Source organism: Mycena indigotica (genome assembly GCF_014461135.1).
Source record: "Mycena indigotica strain 171206Taipei chromosome Unknown Mind.scaff0001, whole genome shotgun sequence".
Lineage (NCBI taxonomy): Eukaryota > Fungi > Basidiomycota > Agaricomycetes > Agaricales > Mycenaceae > Mycena > Mycena indigotica.
The window spans coordinates 1,659,895-1,679,048 of NW_023503000.1; the positions used below are offsets into that span (position 1 = coordinate 1,659,895).

At 50.5% G+C, this 19,154-nt stretch overlaps 9 protein-coding genes across 9 annotated transcripts; 4 read left to right on the forward strand and 5 right to left on the reverse strand.

The window, feature by feature from the left end:
- Positions 1–3,030, reverse strand: MIND_00040600 (Adaptin-N domain-containing protein; the record flags this gene model as incomplete). The annotated part of the gene is made up of 14 exons (XM_037357375.1): positions 1–125; positions 173–383; positions 433–711; positions 760–837; positions 890–1,014; positions 1,065–1,250; positions 1,301–1,849; positions 1,894–1,961; positions 2,008–2,135; positions 2,187–2,346; positions 2,399–2,520; positions 2,565–2,638; positions 2,684–2,825; positions 2,878–3,030. 14 exons carry the CDS (start codon positions 3,028–3,030, stop codon positions 1–3), a joined length of 2,400 nt encoding a protein of 799 aa, XP_037225285.1.
- Positions 3,031–3,077: 47 nt separating this feature from the next.
- On the forward strand, positions 3,078–4,344 carry MIND_00040700 (Bub2 protein; the record flags this gene model as incomplete). The annotated part of the gene is made up of 6 exons (XM_037357376.1): positions 3,078–3,116; positions 3,168–3,275; positions 3,326–3,456; positions 3,503–3,591; positions 3,637–3,818; positions 3,865–4,344. 6 exons carry the CDS (start codon positions 3,078–3,080, stop codon positions 4,342–4,344), a joined length of 1,029 nt encoding a protein of 342 aa, XP_037225286.1.
- A 9-nt stretch (positions 4,345–4,353) lies between these two features.
- MIND_00040800 (Inosine-uridine preferring nucleoside hydrolase) lies at positions 4,354–5,835 on the reverse strand (the record flags this gene model as incomplete). Its single annotated transcript, XM_037357377.1, has 7 exons — positions 4,354–4,576; positions 4,622–5,000; positions 5,054–5,328; positions 5,385–5,552; positions 5,596–5,676; positions 5,729–5,765; positions 5,814–5,835. The coding sequence occupies 7 exons, from the start codon at positions 5,833–5,835 to the stop codon at positions 4,354–4,356; spliced, it is 1,185 nt and encodes a 394-aa protein (XP_037225287.1).
- A 151-nt stretch (positions 5,836–5,986) lies between these two features.
- On the forward strand, positions 5,987–7,239 carry MIND_00040900 (Guanine nucleotide binding protein beta subunit; the record flags this gene model as incomplete). The annotated part of the gene is made up of 5 exons (XM_037357378.1): positions 5,987–6,095; positions 6,146–6,485; positions 6,540–6,615; positions 6,767–7,032; positions 7,086–7,239. 5 exons carry the CDS (start codon positions 5,987–5,989, stop codon positions 7,237–7,239), a joined length of 945 nt encoding a protein of 314 aa, XP_037225288.1.
- A 67-nt stretch (positions 7,240–7,306) lies between these two features.
- Positions 7,307–10,110, reverse strand: MIND_00041000 (uncharacterized protein; the record flags this gene model as incomplete). Its single annotated transcript, XM_037357379.1, has 11 exons — positions 7,307–7,460; positions 7,517–7,875; positions 7,929–8,063; positions 8,116–8,244; positions 8,293–8,362; positions 8,425–8,453; positions 8,501–8,582; positions 8,637–8,815; positions 8,860–8,951; positions 9,138–9,960; positions 10,012–10,110. 11 exons carry the CDS (start codon positions 10,108–10,110, stop codon positions 7,307–7,309), a joined length of 2,151 nt encoding a protein of 716 aa, XP_037225289.1.
- Positions 10,111–10,171: 61 nt separating this feature from the next.
- Positions 10,172–14,904, forward strand: MIND_00041100 (Kinase-like protein; the record flags this gene model as incomplete). Its single annotated transcript, XM_037357380.1, has 12 exons — positions 10,172–10,213; positions 10,256–10,448; positions 10,497–10,961; positions 11,018–11,301; positions 11,348–11,415; positions 11,464–11,533; positions 11,588–11,631; positions 11,684–12,308; positions 12,365–12,863; positions 12,920–12,998; positions 13,049–14,520; positions 14,570–14,904. The coding sequence occupies exons 1-12, from the start codon at positions 10,184–10,186 to the stop codon at positions 14,902–14,904; spliced, it is 4,164 nt and encodes a 1,387-aa protein (XP_037225290.1). The 5' UTR covers positions 10,172–10,183.
- A 175-nt stretch (positions 14,905–15,079) lies between these two features.
- MIND_00041200 (Nuc-1 negative regulatory protein preg) lies at positions 15,080–15,939 on the reverse strand (the record flags this gene model as incomplete). The annotated part of the gene is made up of 4 exons (XM_037357381.1): positions 15,080–15,340; positions 15,389–15,628; positions 15,681–15,823; positions 15,876–15,939. 4 exons carry the CDS (start codon positions 15,937–15,939, stop codon positions 15,080–15,082), a joined length of 708 nt encoding a protein of 235 aa, XP_037225291.1.
- Positions 15,940–16,019: 80 nt separating this feature from the next.
- MIND_00041300 (60S ribosomal protein) lies at positions 16,020–16,672 on the forward strand (the record flags this gene model as incomplete). The annotated part of the gene is made up of 4 exons (XM_037357382.1): positions 16,020–16,034; positions 16,089–16,184; positions 16,239–16,386; positions 16,434–16,672. The coding sequence occupies 4 exons, from the start codon at positions 16,020–16,022 to the stop codon at positions 16,670–16,672; spliced, it is 498 nt and encodes a 165-aa protein (XP_037225292.1).
- A 22-nt stretch (positions 16,673–16,694) lies between these two features.
- On the reverse strand, positions 16,695–18,966 carry MIND_00041400 (uncharacterized protein; the record flags this gene model as incomplete). The annotated part of the gene is made up of 6 exons (XM_037357383.1): positions 16,695–17,020; positions 17,073–17,331; positions 17,378–17,425; positions 17,478–18,024; positions 18,074–18,660; positions 18,715–18,966. 6 exons carry the CDS (start codon positions 18,964–18,966, stop codon positions 16,695–16,697), a joined length of 2,019 nt encoding a protein of 672 aa, XP_037225293.1.
- Between the last annotated feature and the right edge of the window lie 188 nt (positions 18,967–19,154).

A 19,154-nucleotide genomic window follows, 5' to 3' on the forward strand; every position in this document is an offset into this window, starting at 1 on the left:
CTATTCGAGAATGGCCTTAACACGGGCTTTCAAATCGGGATTTCCTCGCAACCGCCAAAGACAACTGCCTTCGTCGTTTCGTTGCAGCCGAAGCGCGCCGCCATTTAGGATAATTTTGACCTCGTCTGCCAACCAAATGAATATCGGAAAGGTTTCTATCCTTTCCACTCACCCGTGAATGGAGGTTGATCACCTGATACCACCTTGAGTGTGGGCTCCGCTGCTTTGAGTCGCTGTAAAACATCTCCGATTGGCGCTTCAGACCATCCTCGTGCACTTTGCGACTGTTTTTCCTCCTCCCAGACATTTTCAAAGTCCTCTGCGACGCCAGGATCAGAGATGAAAGGTGAGTCGTTCAACGCGATGAGGTCTTCATGGGATTCCTAGAAAACCGTCACCCAGATGTTACCGGAACTAAATCGGGGGTGTTACCATGATCGCAGGTGCATCGGTTATGCTAAGTTTGTGGACGGCCGCAGCGGCGGAAAGCGTGTCTGCGTCGCCGGTGCTAGACACTGATAGCCGCGAGCTTGCCCGACTTGAGCTTCGACGGTCACGGAGTTTTGGTGTTAGATGAGGCGCTTCGTATGCGGTGTATCGTAGTTTACTGTCCAGACGACTGGCGCTTGTAGACGGTGAGGAAGGCTCAGTATAGCGTTCATTTTCGACCCTGTTTTGATGTCGCTCCAGTGCAACGAGAAAGTCCGGGAGCTCCGAGAGGTTCAAGCAAAAGACAGAACGAAGGGACAAGTAACTCACAGATGCTGAAGTCGCACGATGGAGGATTTCTCGCAAAACATTTTTCTCGTTTGACAGAGAGGTAAACTGGTCGCAACGCTGGGGTCGGTTTGTCAGTGGTTTGCAGGGATCGTAGCCATTGGAAACGCACGGTACGAATGTGGCGTTGGGATCGCGCACGTAGGTCGTTAACGGTCTGCGAAACATCGGGAGGTATTTTTTCGCACTCGACCGATATTCGTAGCATTGCCAAGAGACAGGCATCTTGCACAGCGGCTGCAACGCTCAATAACCTTCACAATAGCAATATGGACGAGATAACTGACGCGAACAGAGGCTCAGGCGCGAAGAGATCCCACTCAGGACATCGAGAGGCGGCACTGCAAGCCTGCCACAATATTCCGTTGATAGGGCAGTCGCAATGACCATCATTGTCTGGCCGAGGGATATTTCTCGGCTGGCTAGACTTGTCACCAGGGTCGAGACACAGCCGATTTGAAACGCGGCAGAGGCTGTCTTATAGTAAGCCACAATATATGTGTGCACCTTGGAAAACACATACCATCCTTTGTTTGGCCCAGTACCCGCTCAACCACGTTTTCCATTATGCAGTCGGCATAGCGTTTGGAACGTGCCTCTACCTGAGCAAACAAATCAATAACGTGTCGCGCATACAACTCTCCATCATTTTGAGTTTGCGATTCGACAACTTCCAACAGGCGTATCGTATATTCGCAGAGGCCATCCAGCCCCAGGTTCACCGGAATGCTTTCTAAGGACTGTGAATAGTACGAATTGACGATGCCGGGTTCAATGTCGCTGAGGATTTGCAACGTCTTTCGTCGGATTGCAGGGTCAGGCGAGTCCAGAAGCTTCATGACCCGACCGACTTCCCATTCGTCCAAAGCCGATGGAAATTCTCCTGTTCCTGCCCAGAGCCTGGGATCGAGACACGACAGGCAGGAAAGGAATATATAGTGGTCGTTAGGGCTTTGAGAGTTGATGAGTGGCCGGAGCGAAGAAACGACAGAGAATGTTAATTTCTGCTGTGCCTCGTCAAGGTCTTTGGAATCGACATTTGCTAGCAAACGAAACGCAGAGAACATGAGAGCTAGGGCATTTAGCTTATGCAAAAGAGATCGGAAGATTACTCACGATGATCCGAACGCTCTGAAGTCCAGCGTATTATTTCGAGGACGTTTGCAACCGCAGCATTCGGGAGGCTAAGAGTGTTGGTCAGATGTGCTCTCGCAAACCGGTCGATCTTACCCCACTACGCGCAGAACGCGAAGAGCCTGCAAAAGGGGACCACGTGATGCGGCCGTAGGTAAAGGCCAGATTTGGGTGAGAAGAGCGGAAACGGCATTCTGAACTTGCTGGATGGCCGGCTCAGCAATCTTCCGTCGTTTAAGCTTGAATTCCAACACTGTGCAAATAGAGAAGTATACCTCGACTAGCCGCAAGGAAACTGCTAAAGCTGCAGTGACAACAGTTGGGTGCGTATCGTAGATCCGTTTCAGGACATCTGGTTGCGAGTTACACAAAAGGTCAGGTTCATGATGAGACAGAGCTGAGATGGCTAGAAGGGCTCGACGCCGAATGTGAGGGCTATATGCTGTTCGTTGAACGGATGACTTTATATTCCCGTGTACATACTGACGAATTATTGGAAAGTAGATCCAGTAGCCGCGTTTGAACCGCAGGAATGAGATCCTGAGAGGGAGAGGCGATGAGATTAACTAATGCCAAAGATATGCGGGGTTCTGAAGTTGATTCAAGATCCTGTTCTTCTCAGCTAAGTGGTGTAGAATGGACAATTAACACACTTTTCGAAGAGTGTTCACGAGCATCAACCGCAACTCGTGGTCTGGTGGCATTATTTCCCCACAGAATAAGTAGCCTAGAGTCGGATGAGAAGACGCTGATGCGAGACAGTAATGCGAACCTATGCGTTTGTCCGATACGCTCTGAGCAGTCTCGACCAGATTTACTGCAGAGGGCAGAGCAAAATCGAGGGCAGGCAGGAGACGGGATGTGACTGAGACTGAGCAGTAAAGCAGAATAATGAGGCATTCTCTTGTGTCCTTCTATTCGTCATACTTGTGAACGGCCGAGTTTCGTCTGTATTGCTCAACATACGGGTGAAAGAGACGGACGGCGAAGGCGTTGCTGAATCTCGTCTACTGCTTTAACAAGGTAGCTATCCGCAATCTCTGGGGAGGCTGAAGCTTCGACATTCCGAACCAGAGTGTACTGCGTCCTGAACGCGCCAGAGGAGGCAAATGGTAACATGTCCGCCTTATCAAATTGGGTAAGCTGCACGTGTTACCGCCGTAAACATGTCTTCCTCCTCTTCCACCGCACACTCGTTTAACAAGGTTTCTAACACCCAACGCTGTCTTGCATTGCTCTTCTTAACTCCAGATTAGATTCTGAACCAGCCCAGAAATGCCTCCAAATCACGGTCAGGGGACATCGACGACTACACCAAGAAATTGCGGCGGATGATACTAGTTGAGGGTATTCCTTCGACAGTGGTGAGCAAACAAACCTTGGGTCTCCGGAGTTGTGATTTGACTCAACTCAGGATCCGACCCTTCGACCCAGGATATGGAAGATCCTGCTCCGTGTTAATAACCTTTCCGCCGAATCTTTTTTGCGCTATGTTGCCCGAGGCCCTTGTGAGGTACGAGAAAAAATTAGGAACGATACGTTCCGGTATGTCGGCAGCTACAACACTATACCATTTCCCAACGAGCTACAGGACGCTGGCCACAGATCGTGGATTCAAGGAGAGAGTCAGAGAAGACATGTTGATTCGACTTTTGGATGCCTTTGTTTGGAGAAACCATGGTGGGTCTTGTCGCAACCCACCCGACTAATATCTCATGGCAATAGACCGTCAGGAGTCCCACCAGCTTGGATTTACCTACGTTCAAGGCATGAACGTGCTTGCTGCACCATTCCTTTACACCATGCCCTCTGAAGTTGAAGCTTTCTATTGCTTCTCTAAATTCATCGAAGAATCGTGTCCACTCTATGTACAACCGACACTCGAGGGTGTACATCGTGGCCTTAAGGTGTGTAGACTTGCTTTAATAAGATCACTGCTTTGACCAAAAGTAGTTACTGGATCGATGCTTAAAAATCGTCGACCCTGAGCTGTACTCATATCTGCGGTCTAAAAATCTGTCCGCCGAGATCTACGCCTTTCCTTGTGCGTTGTTTTGTGTTCAAGCCGTTGCTTTTCTCACAACACTCAGCTGTATTAACACTCTGTGCATGTACCCCACCATTGGACCAAGTTCTCCAACTTTGGGACTTCCTTCTGGCTTTTGGAGTCCACCTCAACGTTCTTTGTGTCATTGCTCAATTATTATTAATTCGCGACGATGTAATGGCGTCTTCAAGGCTCGTTCATTGTCTATATATAGTGACGCCTGTTACTCACTATCTCTATCTAGTCCTATGCGACTACTCCGGACTTTCCCTCCCCTTGAAGCTCTACCTGTCATTGGGATTGCTGTAACCTTAGTACGAGACTTGCCCGGTCCGCTGTATGACGAGCTTGTAAAACACCCATACGAGATTCAAACTCCGCGCTAAATGTATTTTTCACACACCCCACACTCGACTGAGCAACATTTCTAATAGTACGGAAGGACCTGGGGTTCTAGTGCAGCATGCGACACCATTTCCCTTAAGATCGCGGGGAGCATCCTCAGTTTCGACAAGCGCAGGCATTACCGAGGAAGTAGATCTGTCTGCTCCAAGAGCGTATGCACCTTCGTCCGCTCTGCGATCGACGACAAGACAGCCTCTCGTTAATTCGCCAGTCCTATATGTATGAGTGCTTTTTTTCTGTCAATGCTAACCCCGATACCTTTCGACATCAAAGACTCGGTTATGTGTTCTCCAACCAACTGCCAGAGAATTATCCAACACTGGTGGATTTGAAATCGCACACCAGACAGCCACGATGTCGTGCAACTCCATGGCGTCTTTTCCGAACTGAAGCATGACGACGCGTGCCTGTTCAAGGAACGAAGAAGTAAAATGAACCAGGGGAGATTTTGCACTGGGTATTGATGGACGGGCAGATGTCTCGAAGTGGGGATCCACACGCTCCTTGTAAGTCGGAAAGGGCAATTCGTGCGATGTGGTGATATCAAGCGGGAGCATGATGAAGCGGTCTAGTGGCAGCAGCATCTCGTCCTCGATAAGTAACTTTTTGACCGCGAAGGGATCCGCGAAAAAGTTGACTGTGGAATAAATGCATAAGCAATAGAGAACTAAGATCACGACGAAGACCCACATTCAGCAACTGGTGTAGTATTCCCGGGAACATCGAGATTCCCGCCCATGCAGACGATTCGGCCAATTTTTTCCCGAATCAAGCCAGCGTTGACTTCCATCAGGTTTGCGAGGTCTGTCAACGGGCCTAATGCGATGTAGGTGATCGTTCGAGAGGGTCGGCTCTGAATGAGGTCAACGACGACTTCCATCCCAGACTTTAGCGTTAGGGTAACATATTCAAGTCCGTCCGGTGTAAGTTCAGGATGTCGCTCCGTGATGCCACCGAGCCCATCTCTAAGCAAGATCACTTGGAAGAAAGCAGCTATGAAATACCATATTATATGACTGACCTTCCATGAAAGTACTGAGCGCTATGCAAGTCGCCTTGAAGGGGCCCATCACTTCCACGTGCGAGGATCGGTCGCACAGAGGGAGAGAAATTAGGGAAACGTGTAGCATCACCAGGGAATTGTTCTAGATGCCGAGCGATTGCAGCATAAGCTTTTAGAATGTTTGAACTGGAGACATTGGAACTTGAATGAGCCAGGAGTGAAGACGGACTATGCGCTTTCGCTATCTGTGTTTCCGAAGCTGGGAATATAGGCCAAGATTTCTAATTCTGGGGATGCCAGAGCGAAGAGGCTAACCAAGAGAACTTGCGGTTACTGCCAGTGATAGTCCACCATCGACCTACATCGCTACAATATCATCTACTCCCGGGTCTGTTGAGACTTATGGGCGTTAGCTACAGAGGCTTGCAGCATTCATATCGAGCTTACTGATGACTGGAGTCCGTTGCATCCTTATCACATTATGTCAGCAAGATAGCAGATAGCATTGCCAATGCCATCAACTGTGAAAGTGCACGTGTCGGTAACGCTGCTGTCACAGATCATATTTCATCCACCCAATTCTCTAACCACGAGCAGCTCTCCCGAATCCTGCTCGAAATATGAGTGAATCCCTCCGCTTCCTCGGTTCTCTCAAGGGTCACAAGGGCTGGGTGACTGCCATCGCCACCTCGTCAGAGACACCCGATGTTATCCTGTCCGCTTCGCGTGGTTCGCCCACTTTTTGTGTCTGTCTTATTTTTCTTGACTCTCTCGACCAGACAAAACCATCATCGTATGGCAACTCACCCGTGACGAATCCAGCTATGGCTCCCCCAAAAAAATTCTACACGGACACAACCACTTCGTTTCGGACGTTGTGATCTCTTCCGACGGCCAATTCGCCCTTTCCTCATCCTGGGACCATACCCTCCGCCTCTGGGATCTCAACACTGGCACGACAACACGTCGCTTTGTTGGTCACACCTCGGATGTTCTCTCTGTCAGTTTCAGCGCTGACAACCGACAAATCGTCTCCGGTTCCCGCGACCGCACCATCAAGCTGTGGAACACCCTTGGTGAATGCAAATACGACATTAAAGAGGATGGCCATACTGAGTGGTGCGATACATCTGGCGGTTTTTCCAGCCTAGTTCTGGTCTGAAATTTGCGCAGGGTGTCTTGCGTCAGGTTCAGTCCTAATGTCATGAACCCCGTCATCGTTTCCTGCGGCTGGGACAAAGTTGTCAAAGTGAGTCGCATTCCTGTCCCCCCGAGATGATGCTATACCATATATATTTGCTACTTCAGAGGGTTCGCCCTATGAGACTAGTTTTCCACCAAGATCTCTGATCCTCCTCTCTTCTCTCTCTTCATCGTACGTGTTGTTGACATTGTTACAGGTCTGGGAGCTGTCGAAGTTCAAATTGAAGACCAACCACTACGGCCACACCGGCTATATCAACACTGTCTCCGTCTCACCTGATGGCTCCCTTGCTGCTTCTGGTGGTAAGGACGGCATCACCATGCTCTGGGATCTGAATGAGGGCAAACATCTGTACTCCCTTGAGGCCGGTGACATTGTCAACGCCCTCGTCTTCTCTCCCAACCGATACTGGTTGTGCGCTGCAACGGCGAGCTGTGTCAAGATCTTCGACCTTGAGAGCAAGTAAGTAGCAATGTGCAGCAACATTACTTGTCTTATTTAATGTTTCTGCCTAGGTCTATTGTTGATGAGCTTAAACCCACGTTCACTGAGACTTCGGAGGGTGGACGGGAACCGGAGTGTGTGTCGATTGCGTGGTCTGCTGATGGTCAAACGCTCTTCGCTGGCTTCACCGACAACGCTATCCGTGTCTGGACCGTGTCGTCATAAAACACTTTTGTATTTGTGCTCTGATGGTTACTTGCCACCAAAAAATATGAAAGCATTTTCCACATTTTTATGTCTGCTGCCGACCAACCTCCTCCAAATTGCGTTTCCGCTCATTGTAGTCGTAGCGATCCTGCCCTCCAAAGGTGATGAGGGTACCTCGTGGGCCGATTTCTATTTGAAGTTGAACGAGATGAGTGACGCGTGCACGCCAGCTGTCGCCACTGTCGTAGACCCATGAGAAGGGAGAGAGGAAAAAGAAGGAAATGGGTGGACTGACGTTGCTGCAGTAGGCAACTCGTCGCTTTGGCCGTAAACCAGCCTTGCGCATTGATCGAGATTAGATGCAGCGTCGAATATCCAGATGGTAGGGCCGGTATAATACTCTTGGAGCCCGTTCACATCGATCAAGGGGTGGTTGGAGGAAATCGACTGCGGGTGAGGACGGACATCGACTTCGTCACTGAACATTCGCAAGGCAGTGATGTTTGTGATACCAGTGAGGATGCGGCGGTCCTCCTCTGAAGCGGGGTTGACGACCTTGATTATTGAGGTGTTGGCCTTATCTGTCTCATCGTCCGAGTCGTCGTCCGAGTCATCCATTTGGACGGGCTCTTTGCTGACATCGGCTTCAGCTTCCTGCAAGATTACTGTAAGATGCGAGAGCCTCTTTCCCCAGTTGCAACCCACACCTGAAGCTTGGCGTAGAATTGAGCCCAGGCTTCATGGTTGGAGTAGTCTGTGCGAAGCAGAATTCCTAGCTCGTAGCGGCCAGGCCGGCCAGCGAATCTTTCATAGACGGGGTTAGGAGCTTCTTCCCATTCCAGCTATTTTTTTTTGATAAGATAATTGTGGCCACATATCTAGTCATGTTCTCACAGGCCTGTTGAAACCTGGAGGCGTGGGGGTGTATTGAGGATTAGACGCCCAGAATTCTGCAAGAATCCGCAGCTCCCAGGCCAGGTGATGCTCAGAAGGGTATTCAGCCTTGACCGTGTCATATCTGCGCTAATGCACCTGCTCAGCTGAGAACGGGAGCTGCGCGAAACGGCAGACCAAAAGGAGTTCGGTGAAGGACTCCATCTTCATGTGGACGCGTGACAAAAAAACGTTGGGCGTGGCGAAGCTCAGAAAGTCAATCAAGAGCCAATGAAACCGTCAATTGCATTCTAAAACTATACTACTGACGTCCGCGACCCCGCTAAACGGTCGACAACCTGGAGACTAGTTAAAGAGCAGAAGACAAATAAGCCAGACAACGTACATCTCGGATATAGGGCAATGAGAGAGCAGTGCCGAGGAATGGCACCTGCCTCAAGAAAGTCACGATGACCGGGAAAAAGTCGCTGTGGTGAATAGAACTGAGCTCGTGAATCGAAGCTTTCCAACGGCGAACGCACCCGAAGAGATTCAGGAAGCCAAAGGTCTCCACAATCATGCCGATGAATGGCCATTTGAGAAACACTAGGATGATGCCGCCAACGAAACATATCGAGCCGCGGAGCTTCTGTTTGCGCGCGAAAAAGTAGAAAGTTTTCTTGGGCCCGATGATGAGAGTTATGCCAGAAACAAAGAGAATCTAGACATTGAGTGCCAGCAGCAACAGACAACTAAGTGACGCACATTGCCAAGGGCTAATAGCGCGCCGTCGAAAAAAAGCATCACCCCAAGCAGCATAAAGAGCCCTCCAAACGTCGTCAGCGCGACGCCAATTTCTGGTTCAGGGTCAGAGAAGCAGAAGTAAGGGCAAACCAGGTGGAATACTGACTCTGTGCATCGGACAACCACATCGAACGAAAACAAGTTACAGCACGTATGTACGTGTCACGAAATGATTATTATTTGTTTACTTAGTCCAAGACAAGAAAAGAAAATGTGAGATAGTCCTGCAAGTCATGTACGGGAGCCAATGTCTCTAGCGCGGTGAATACGGTCGAGAGCATCGCGTATAGGAGTACGACGAGAGACAACGGTGAGATGATTGGCGACATAGGGAGGTGGGAGGAGTGGATGTATTCGGTCGTCCTGGAGGGGATCTGACGCAGGAAATGTTGTTATATAGGGAGCTGGCCGATGGATGGCAGGCAGGTGTGTGAGGGAAGTAACTGCAGACGAGGAGGAAAAGGTGCGGTGACGGCTTTTGGTGGTGGTGGGGGGTTGATGTGTTGCCACAGTAGCAACAGAGCGAGCTGAAGATATCGAAGTTCGCCGACCTGATGATTGTGGTGAAATGGGGGAGTCTGAGAATGAAACGGAGGGAGAGGCGCTGAGATGAACGTCGGTATCGAAAGTGACAGCGACGGGGAGCAACGGAGATGGCTTGGGTGCGGGACAAGGCTGGCCAAATGACTGCCCACGGATAAGAGGATGAGGGCGAAGTTCAGGGCGATGCAAAGAGTGGGTAGACAGAGGCCGAGAATGTCTTCGACTAGCAGTCGGTGATGACGGGGCGGTTAGAGGCTCCTGAACGAGTCTGTCGGTATCGAGTATTCTCGAGGTCGTTATTTCTGACGGTATAAAATAGTCCGCGGGCCTTGCAGTTGGTATACGAGACAGCTCTGGAGGAACTTCAGGTGGTCCATCTGAGTCTTGGTCGTCATTCAGATTCGGAGTAACCGCCCCACTTTCGCTTGTCCACTCCTCATCTTCTCCTTCCTCATCATCATCGTCATCTGCGTGGGTGGCAATGTGGAACCCAGGTCGTTGCGGTCTTTGGCGTGGCGGCTGTTTGTGAAGGTTCAGATACATCACCCTCAAGTTCAACATTGGACTCACAGGAATCTTCTTTTGCGTGAACTGAGCAGTGACCGGTAGTCGGTTGGCTGAGTTGGTGCGAGAATGGGTTCGGACGGCGGTACGGTGACCTTTAGGCATTTGTGCTAAGAAGAGAGATTGAGGAGGGATCCAACGATTAGTCGATCACGTTTCCTCTTTCTCGTTTACCACCATGGAGCGCGTCCACTTCCAACAAGAGCAGGTAAAGCATTTGCTTTCTCAATGCTTGATCTTACTCCAGTAGATGCTCGATGAGCTCAAAGATCTTGTGGAGAAGGAGATCTTTACAAAACTAGAAACGAAACAAATTCTGAAAAAACGAACTGAGTTCGAAGGCGCTCTTGTTCGGAGGGTGGCTAAAAAGGCCGACTTTCTACGATATGCTGCTTATGAAATGTCTCTGGAGCAATTGCGACGCAAGCGTATTGAACGGCTGAGTGGGTATGGTGATCTACTTGCTATGTGTTTTCTTGAATCCATTTTAGAAATCGAGTCTACCAAAGCCAGCATATCTGACTACTCTCTTGTCCGGCGGCAATTCCAAATTTTTGAACGAGCTTTGAAACGATTCAAGTCGGATGTAGACCTCTGGCTGGAATATATCAACGTCGCCCAACGGGAGGGAGCTTCAACTCTTGTGGGCCGCGTGGTTGCTCGAGCAATCCAGTTGCACCCAGATAACGAGCTATTCTATGTGGTTGGCGCTGCACATGAATTGGAGCATGGCTCACCCTCGGCTGCTCGTAATCTCCTTCAACGTGGCATTCGCATCAATGGGCAAAGTGTCAAATTGTGGACCGAGTATGTGCGCATGGAACTGATATTCATGGAAAATCTTCGCAAACGATGGCAAGTGCTTGGCCTCGACCTTAAGGGGAAAGGCAGGGAGCAAGACGAAGCACGGACGGCCATCATCCAAGGAAGTATTGTCAAGGAGGTCATCTCGCAAGGTATGTTTTGGTTCTAACGTTTGTTGGCGTTGTTCGATTGACCCGGCTTCTTCAAGCGATGTTGTCGAGCGAATTGTTTGAGGCCTTGATTGGGCTGATCAAGCAACCTGAGTTGCTGGATGTCGTTTATCGTCGCTTGGCAGAATGTACCGACCCACGTGCTGCCATATTGCTTGCAATGCGACCTATTCATGGGAAGTCAGGACTGGCTCTTATTGAAGCGGTTCAGCATGCCAACGAGGAGATGCTCAGTCGATGCGACGCCGGCGGCCAAGAGAGTGTGGCTACATACATTGACTTTTGTGAGAGAGTTGGTGACATTGTCACGGACGAGTCTCTGGTGTGTAGAGCTTTGGTGCGAGTCTAACTGGCTAAAATTTTGTTAGAAGGCATATCTAGATGCTTCTGTGAAGGGGTTGGTGCAAAAAGGGACTAATTCTGGGGCAGTTTTGAGGTGACTGCTGCGGGGACAATTGATTGGATCAAAATGAGCATATGGTAGCAGTAGATGTCGCGCGTGGACCCAGTTCTGTTGTTCCCTCTTGCCTCCATCTCGCACGATATATATCTTGGTCTGCCCTTTCGGTTTTCTTCTTACTGACTGTCCCCTAACGCCTACTTCAAAGCTCAAGACGGTGTCGGGACCGTTTCCCAATCCCTACCCGCAGCTGTATGTGTCGCGACCCCGACCAGCTCAGACTCGTAGCCGGTCTTGTCTGAAGTGGTGACAAGCAGCCGATGTTGCAGTTCCCAACCCCCCACCCCCCGACCAACCCGTCTGACTACTCTCGACCTAATGACATTTTCCTCAAACGCCAGCAATCCGCCTTTTCAACCCCCACTCCCCTTTCAGTTTCAACTAATCTTCCTCGCCAGCCCTCCCCGACCGCAAAGCTACGGTCTCCCTACATTTCTTCCCGCCCAAATACCATCAACCTCTCTCCACGTCCGGCCTACCAGTCTCAATCGAGCCATCATTCCTCGTTTTCGTCCGTTCTCGAGGATGTACTTCAGCCTGGTGACATCGTTGGCGAGGGTGTCGAGCTACAAGGCGAACTCATTCGCCTTGTTTCACCACTCGAAGCCCTCAATAACGCTGAACCCGCTCGTGAATTCGAGGTTGTCCGAAGACTTGGGGCTGGCAGCTACGCAGTCGTCTACCAAGTCCTCGAGGTTCTTGAGCGCGCCCCTTCCTCCGAAGATGGTCATTCGTCAATGATGGGTCACATGGATTTCGATGGCAAGCACGTTCGGTCGCCGTCTACAACATATGGCCGTGAATATGCCATAAAGTGCCTTTCCAAAGCCAACCTCGATGACGAGGCCCTTAGAGCGCAAATGGATGAGGTGCGCTCAAGTTTTTTTCATTTGCTTTTTCCCTATCGCTTATCTTTCGTTCTCAGGTCACTATTCACCAGTCACTCCATCCTCACCCGAACATTGTCACTCTCCACCGAACCCTCGAAACCTCTTCGTTTTTGTTGCTTCTCCTTGAATATGTTCCCGGAGAAGATCTTTTTTATTTTTTGGAACAAGCCCATGATCACTACGAGTCCTCAAACACGGCCGACTTGACAGACCCATCTGTCTCGCCTTCCCGTACGCCCCCAACGCCCAGTCTTCTCTCAACTATGAATTCGTCGCAATTGCTTTCGCGCACCCGTCTTCGCCTCATATCGTCCATGTTTTCCCAGATGTGTGATGCTGTTGCCGCCTGTCATGCTCAACAAGTCTACCACCGCGACATAAAGCCCGAAAACTTTATCGTCACCGATGGCTATACAGACACAGACGGTAGACGAGAACGCAAGGTTATCGTCAAGCTCACCGACTTCGGCCTATCCACCACCGATGTCGAGTCGTCTGACATGGACTGTGGGAGCGCTCCCTATATGAGCTTTGGCAAGTCCCCACACCATCAGCCTTCTATCGGAACTAATTGTTTGTTTTGCACCTAGAATGCCGCAACAACGTCGCTCCGAGCTATCGGCCTCGCGCTGCTGATGTTTGGTCACTGGGCATTGTTCTCATCAATATGTATGCAATCGCCTCCTTCTTCCTATCTGCGTTGGTTGATCGTAACGCAGGCTCTATCACTTCAATCCTTGGACGGACACCAAGGAAGGTTCATGTAGCTCGTTTGACCTCTTCCGGCAACAACCCGTCAACTTCTTCATGCATCGCTTCGTGGGCATGACCCGCCCTGTGGCCGAGCACTTGGCCAATAAAGTATTCAATGTTCTCGATGACCCAAAGGATGATTCAGAACGTATTACGGCTGCTGGATTTGGTGTCTGGGCTAAAGACCTTCCCGAGCTCTTGGGACAACCACTTGGTCATAAACGTGCTGGATCAACGGCGTCATTAACTCAAGGCCACAGAATCTCATGTTCCATTCCAATTTCCCACCGTCCTTCTTCCAGGCAAGCGTCGGGTACTGCATCGACCATCCGCACTCCCGCCATCCAGTCTCGCTCTTTGTCACGTGCCGCCTCTTTTGGTCCCACGATCGAAACCACCTATGAGAAGCCTGAGGCCACCGAGCTCTCTACGGTCATCGATCAGGAAGCTGAGGAGCAGGAAGAAGAGAGGCAGTTCAACGAGTTAAAGGTACAAACGGACGAACCTTCGGAAGACCGGTCGCCATCCAACAACAAACGGCGAAAGCGCGGTGCCCGCAAAGGCAAAGGCGGCTCGCAACCCCCGGCAACTCCTCAGAACGAAACACTCGAAACTCTGGCTAGCGCTTCCCAGTCGCTTGCTCGGGAGATTAGTCGCGCCTCACGTGCCGCATCTCAAGCTTCGTCGAATCGTTCAGGCACGACCCATGCTTCGAGTCGTAGCAGCAGACGTGGCCAACCTTTCGAGCCAGTTGCCATGTATGCACTGCCAGTCAGCATGCTCCCTCCTCCACGCTCTATTCCGCCTATTCCTCCATTGCCGAAAATCCATACCACCCCAGCTCCTTCTATGCCAGCAACTGCAATAGCCAAGAAGCCATCCAAATGGAAGCTCAGTTTTGGCAAGAGCAGTGGTGCTTCCGCATTTGGGCGTGTTTCACCAGTGGAGGAAGCTTCGTCGCCTTCCGACCTGCCCATGTCCGCAACTGCCAGCAACGTGACTGATCTCATCATGGGACTGAGCGCCCCAGCTCCCCCACAAAGTCTTGCGCACGATGAGCATCCGCGTGGTCGACGAGTTCTTGACCCTGGCTATCGAGCGTACAATTCTTCGCGCAGTCCACATCCCGATCACAGGACACGTGACGCAGGTTCTGACCGTGCTGTATCTCCCAACTCGATACGCAGTCATCGGCCCGTTGCATCGAGCTCTAGCTCGATGGTCTCTGGTAACTGGCGAAGCTCACTGAGTACTACTTCAAGCGCTGGTACTTCTACTTCTGCCTTTACTCGGTACAGCAACGCGAGCACACGGAGTGTTTCAACTGTCGCTACCAGTGTCTCCGCTAGCAGTTGGCGCGCTCCTCCAACGGCCAAGCCCCAGTCTCCCCCGTCTACTGCCACAACGCACCCAGTCCCGATTCCCAAGAATGTCAAGAGTAAGCATTTTCCGTCTTGTCTAGTCGCTGGTTTCTGAGACGTTTCTAGTCATGAACGGCGTTCCCTGGGAACTTGACCAATTGCCCCGTGGTCAATATACTGGCAACCCTGAAGGGGATATTTTTGGCTCTCCCCCCGTTCGACAACCTCGTCCTCGCAAGCCCAAGGATCTCCAGCTCAGTACCATCACTGAAAAGACTCCTGTTGCTGCTCCCAAGTCACCTGACTTTGTCCGCCGTGCTGATGCCTCGACAAGTACTACTGACCTTGTTTCTGGTGTTATGTCGTCGTCGTCGCAGGATGAGGACAGCGATGGGCGGAAGAAAGTTGCCAAAGCACAGATCAACACACTTGCCAAGATGCTTTCTGCTCTGCGGCGCTAAATGGACAATAAGTATACTGTAGAAGGATCGCGAGATTCGCAATGTACTAGCTGCCGAATCATCACCGTTGCTTTCTTTTGATTGGCTGGCTTGCCAGCGTACTCATTCCTTTCAAATTCTTGTATGGAGACTGTCTCTAGCAGTGTTGTAGGCTATAGTAGAATAACATCCGTATTTAATCTTTGTCCAACTCTTGCAACGCAGCAAAAGCCATGTTCTGCTCGATTGTTGGCTTGACTTCAACAGGACGATTGAGATCTATCAAAATAGCGGAGCCAACTGCAGGGGTCGGTGGTCGCGATTGGGTGGTATCCATCTCGTCACCGTCGTCTGAAGCACTCCCAACGGAAGACTGAGTGCCAATCACGTAGTATTTGCCCGAGGTATGGGTTCGAACGAGGTTGACGTAGTATTCTTGGAGGAGATCACGTGTACACTGATAACAAGGAATTAGGAGCAGAGCGGAATCCGAATTTGTGCGAACCATGATGCGCCAGTCGATTTTGTCCAGGAATTCGCGTTCAAGAACGTTGAGCTCCGAGACAGAGATACCGCCAACCTTTGCATAGAGGTTGTTGGTACAAAAGGTGTCGCAAAGGCCCTTGCTCGATACGGTGATTGACGCAATGATGAATCGATGGCAGGTAAGGGAGGAGAGGGTGAAGCGGGGCATCCGCGCGCAGATTTGGTCGATGTAATGGAGGGTGAGGAGAAGGCAAGACTTCTGGTTGAGATTGTTGGACGATCACGAGGAGTAATAATGAAAGAGAACATACTTCAACATTTGTGTAGCGGACAATTCGGCGAAGATAGTCCAAGACCGAGATAGACGGCGCAGTTCGCGAGTGAAATCGGGTGAGACTCTCAGGAAGAAGGGGGATAAGGTCGTTGTGTGCCATGAGTCGGTCGAGCATATCAGCTGCAAGAAAAAGAGTGTTAATCCCGGAGTCAGAATCAAGAGCGGACACCACCTATGAGAATGACGAGAATGTCCATCGGCACTTGTGCGAAATCGAGCGGGAGCTCCTCCGACATCGACCCATTGCGAAGCCGCAGAGATCAACGCACCTGTCACACTTGATAGTAGGTCACACACACAAACCTCTTCCTTTCCAATGGCACCGAAACTCGTAAATCTTTTTTCTCGACGCTAGCCTCCCTGCCATGTTTTGACCACAAATCAGGACCCCAACGAAATCAAAATCATCTACCTGCGTGCTACGGGTGGAGAAGTTGGCGCGTCGTCTGCTCTTGCGCCAAAAATCGGTCCTTTGGGATTGGTATGCGTTACTTACCTATCAGTCGAACCTTTGAAGCCCTTACACTCTGTCTAGTCTCCAAAGAAGGTGGGAGAAGACATTGCCAAAGCGACGACAGCTTGGAAAGGTCTGCGGGTCACCGTCCAGCTCACTATCCAAAATCGGCAAGCAGCGGTGTCGATTGTCCCGTCTGCCTCGTCTTTAGTTATCCGGGCCCTTAAGGGTGCGTATCGACTTTCGTCACAAGAGAAACTAACGTTCCACCGACAGAACCCCCACGCGACCGGAAAAAAGAAAAGAACATCAAGCATTCGGGGAATATTCCTTTGGACGAAATATACGAAATCGCCAGGACTATGAAGTCGAAGTCGCTCGCGAAGGAGCTGTCTGGATGTGTTAAGGAGATTTTGGGTACTGCTCAAAGTGTTGGCTGCACTGTTGAGGGCCGGCCGCCTCACGACATCATCGACGACATTAACAGTGGCGAGATCGAAGTACCAGAGGAGTAAATGTATTGTTCTCTGTACTCATTCATGTCTTTGCCGAGTTCGCCCATATTCGGCCCGACAAACCCAAGGCCCCTCCTCTTCGCACTATCTCTTCAAGCGTCTCTGATTTAATGTCGCATCCTATGGCTCCACTCAGTTCGACGCTGACTGCTCGAGGCCTTGTCTCATCGTATGCGACTGTAATTTCCACCACACCGGAAATCGGTGGTCGTTCAGGACTGGTCATGAGTATTTTCGTTCGTCGGTCCACGGACGGCATTGTTATCGAGTCCAGGCTGGGGTCAAAAACTGGGTCAGTGCGCTGAGGCAAAGATACGTTCACAGGTATTTTTTGCGGGGTCAGCGTGCCTGGTTTTGTGGGCGTCAGTCGAAGATGATCTAAGATGTAAAAGGACCGCACCATTCAGAACAGATAAGAGCTGCTCCTCAGTTGCATCGCTTTCATCGACTGGAACATCGTCATCGTCATTTGCGATCCCCTCTGTCGACCAATGACAACCAAGCAGGATTTCGTTCAGCCAGCATTGCTCTCTGACAACTTCAAGGACAGCCCAAACTTCCTTCAAGCTGTGGACAGGCACCTTCTCTAGAAGGAAGCCAGGTTCTTCGGGGAGGGTGAGACGAAGTTGTAAGGGCGGATGCAGGTTAGATGGAGAACGCTAGAACAAAATGAACATCAGTCGACCTGAGAGCTAAAGGATGCACGTAGAGCGCAGTATATCGTTCTGACGAAACTGGATTCAGTGGATTAAGCTATTGATATGTTAGCGGTCATCAGTAAAACCTACCCAGATCGTGGACCCACCAAGGCCGCGACCCAGCTACCGGTCCCAAAAGACATCACATTAAGAGTCAAAGGGGTATCTATTCCACCAAGGGGGTGTATGATGAGTTCGATTTCGTGCAACCGAGATTGACTGAGTATGACGCCAGGCACTTGACCGCCCTGTGTGAAATCCAGTGTCCACATATGTTGGGGACCCGCAGTCAGTACAGCTTCAGGAAAACTATGCTCTATTTCAGAGCCTTCTGGCACGAGTGGAAATGTTGGACGAGAGAGTAAGCTTGGCATCGAAAGCGATTGAGGGAAAAGTTGCGGAACCGATATGGACGAGAGCAACAATGTGGCAAGGCAAATGCCTTTTCGCGGCAGCGAGAGGTAAGAACGAAGATTTTCCAGAGAAATATCGAGCTCTGACCCAGATTCGCTTGAAGAGTTTTTCATGGCCAAATAGGCGGTTGGGGAGACGTGGACGAGGAAAGTTATGGAGGGCGAAATGAGATATGGGAGTGCGATGGCATGGCACCGCACCAGATAGATATCCAATGGTGCGCGATCAAGAGAAACCGACCTATTCATTGTCAGAGTACTGAGAGAATAAGCAGTTTTACCCAACTCACGAGGCGACGGCTCGCGCTTCGTTCTGGCATAAATTTTGGAGCACCAAGTATAGCTTGTCTGTGTCTGTGAACCATCTGACACCGAAGTTTTCGCCGGGTTTGTCTTCTGGTGGGCTCTCAGCTTTAGCGAGTGGATCGAGTAATTTCAAGTAGCGCAGTTGGTCAATAACACAAGAGCCGAGTTTTGCGACACGTCGAGGGTCGCGCGCTTGCTCGGCTTTGTTCAGTTCGTCGCAAAAGTTTTGAATCGTTCTGGCCATGAATGAGTCGAGTGACGGTGTTGTGTCTGTAGAGCCACTGTATGCCGTTGTCACGCTGGCCACATCGATTCGAGGTCGCAAAGGATTTTCCCGGCTTACGACAAACTCCACGTCCATGGCAAATACCAGACCGGCCAATAATACGCCTGCTTTATTCTCATCTTCGCGATATGCTTCTAAACCGACAGATGTTGCCCAAGCTTGGAGTTTACTTATGCACCAATCGACAACAGCCTGAGGTTCAATCGGAATGTCTTCTCCGTAGTTAGAGTTGGTCCCGGAGCGTTTTCGAAGTTCTTTTATAACCTGGCGAGTGCTCTCTTTCGACTATCAATGAAGAGGTCAGCGAAGCATGTTGCAAAAGAGACTCGATAGCCTGACTCCATGGATCGTTTCTGTTATAGACGTTTGTTGACGCAAGAGTGATACGAGTTTTGTGTTCGTCCAGTTCACCATCGTATAAGAGTTGAGTGATGTGGCCAGTTGACCTGTCGTGTCAATTACAGAACCAAGCGTCGCGATCGCCTCTTCCGATTTGAGTGAAAATGGGTGTGTTGCATTCTCTGGTGATGGCTTAGACAGGATATCATGGACGGTTGAAAGCAGTGTTGTCAGAGACTTGGGAGAAGTCATTTACCGCACGTGCCCGTTCCGGACAGCGCAAATTGACTGGCTCTGATTCGAAGTAACCCGATAGTAACGTGTCACACTGAAGTCTCAAAAAGGGAAATCATTTTTTTTCTAACTTGCTGGCTTTCGCCATCGTCAACTCCCCACTTTCATGCTCTTGTATCCTCAACGGTTCGTCCGGCTTTGGTTTG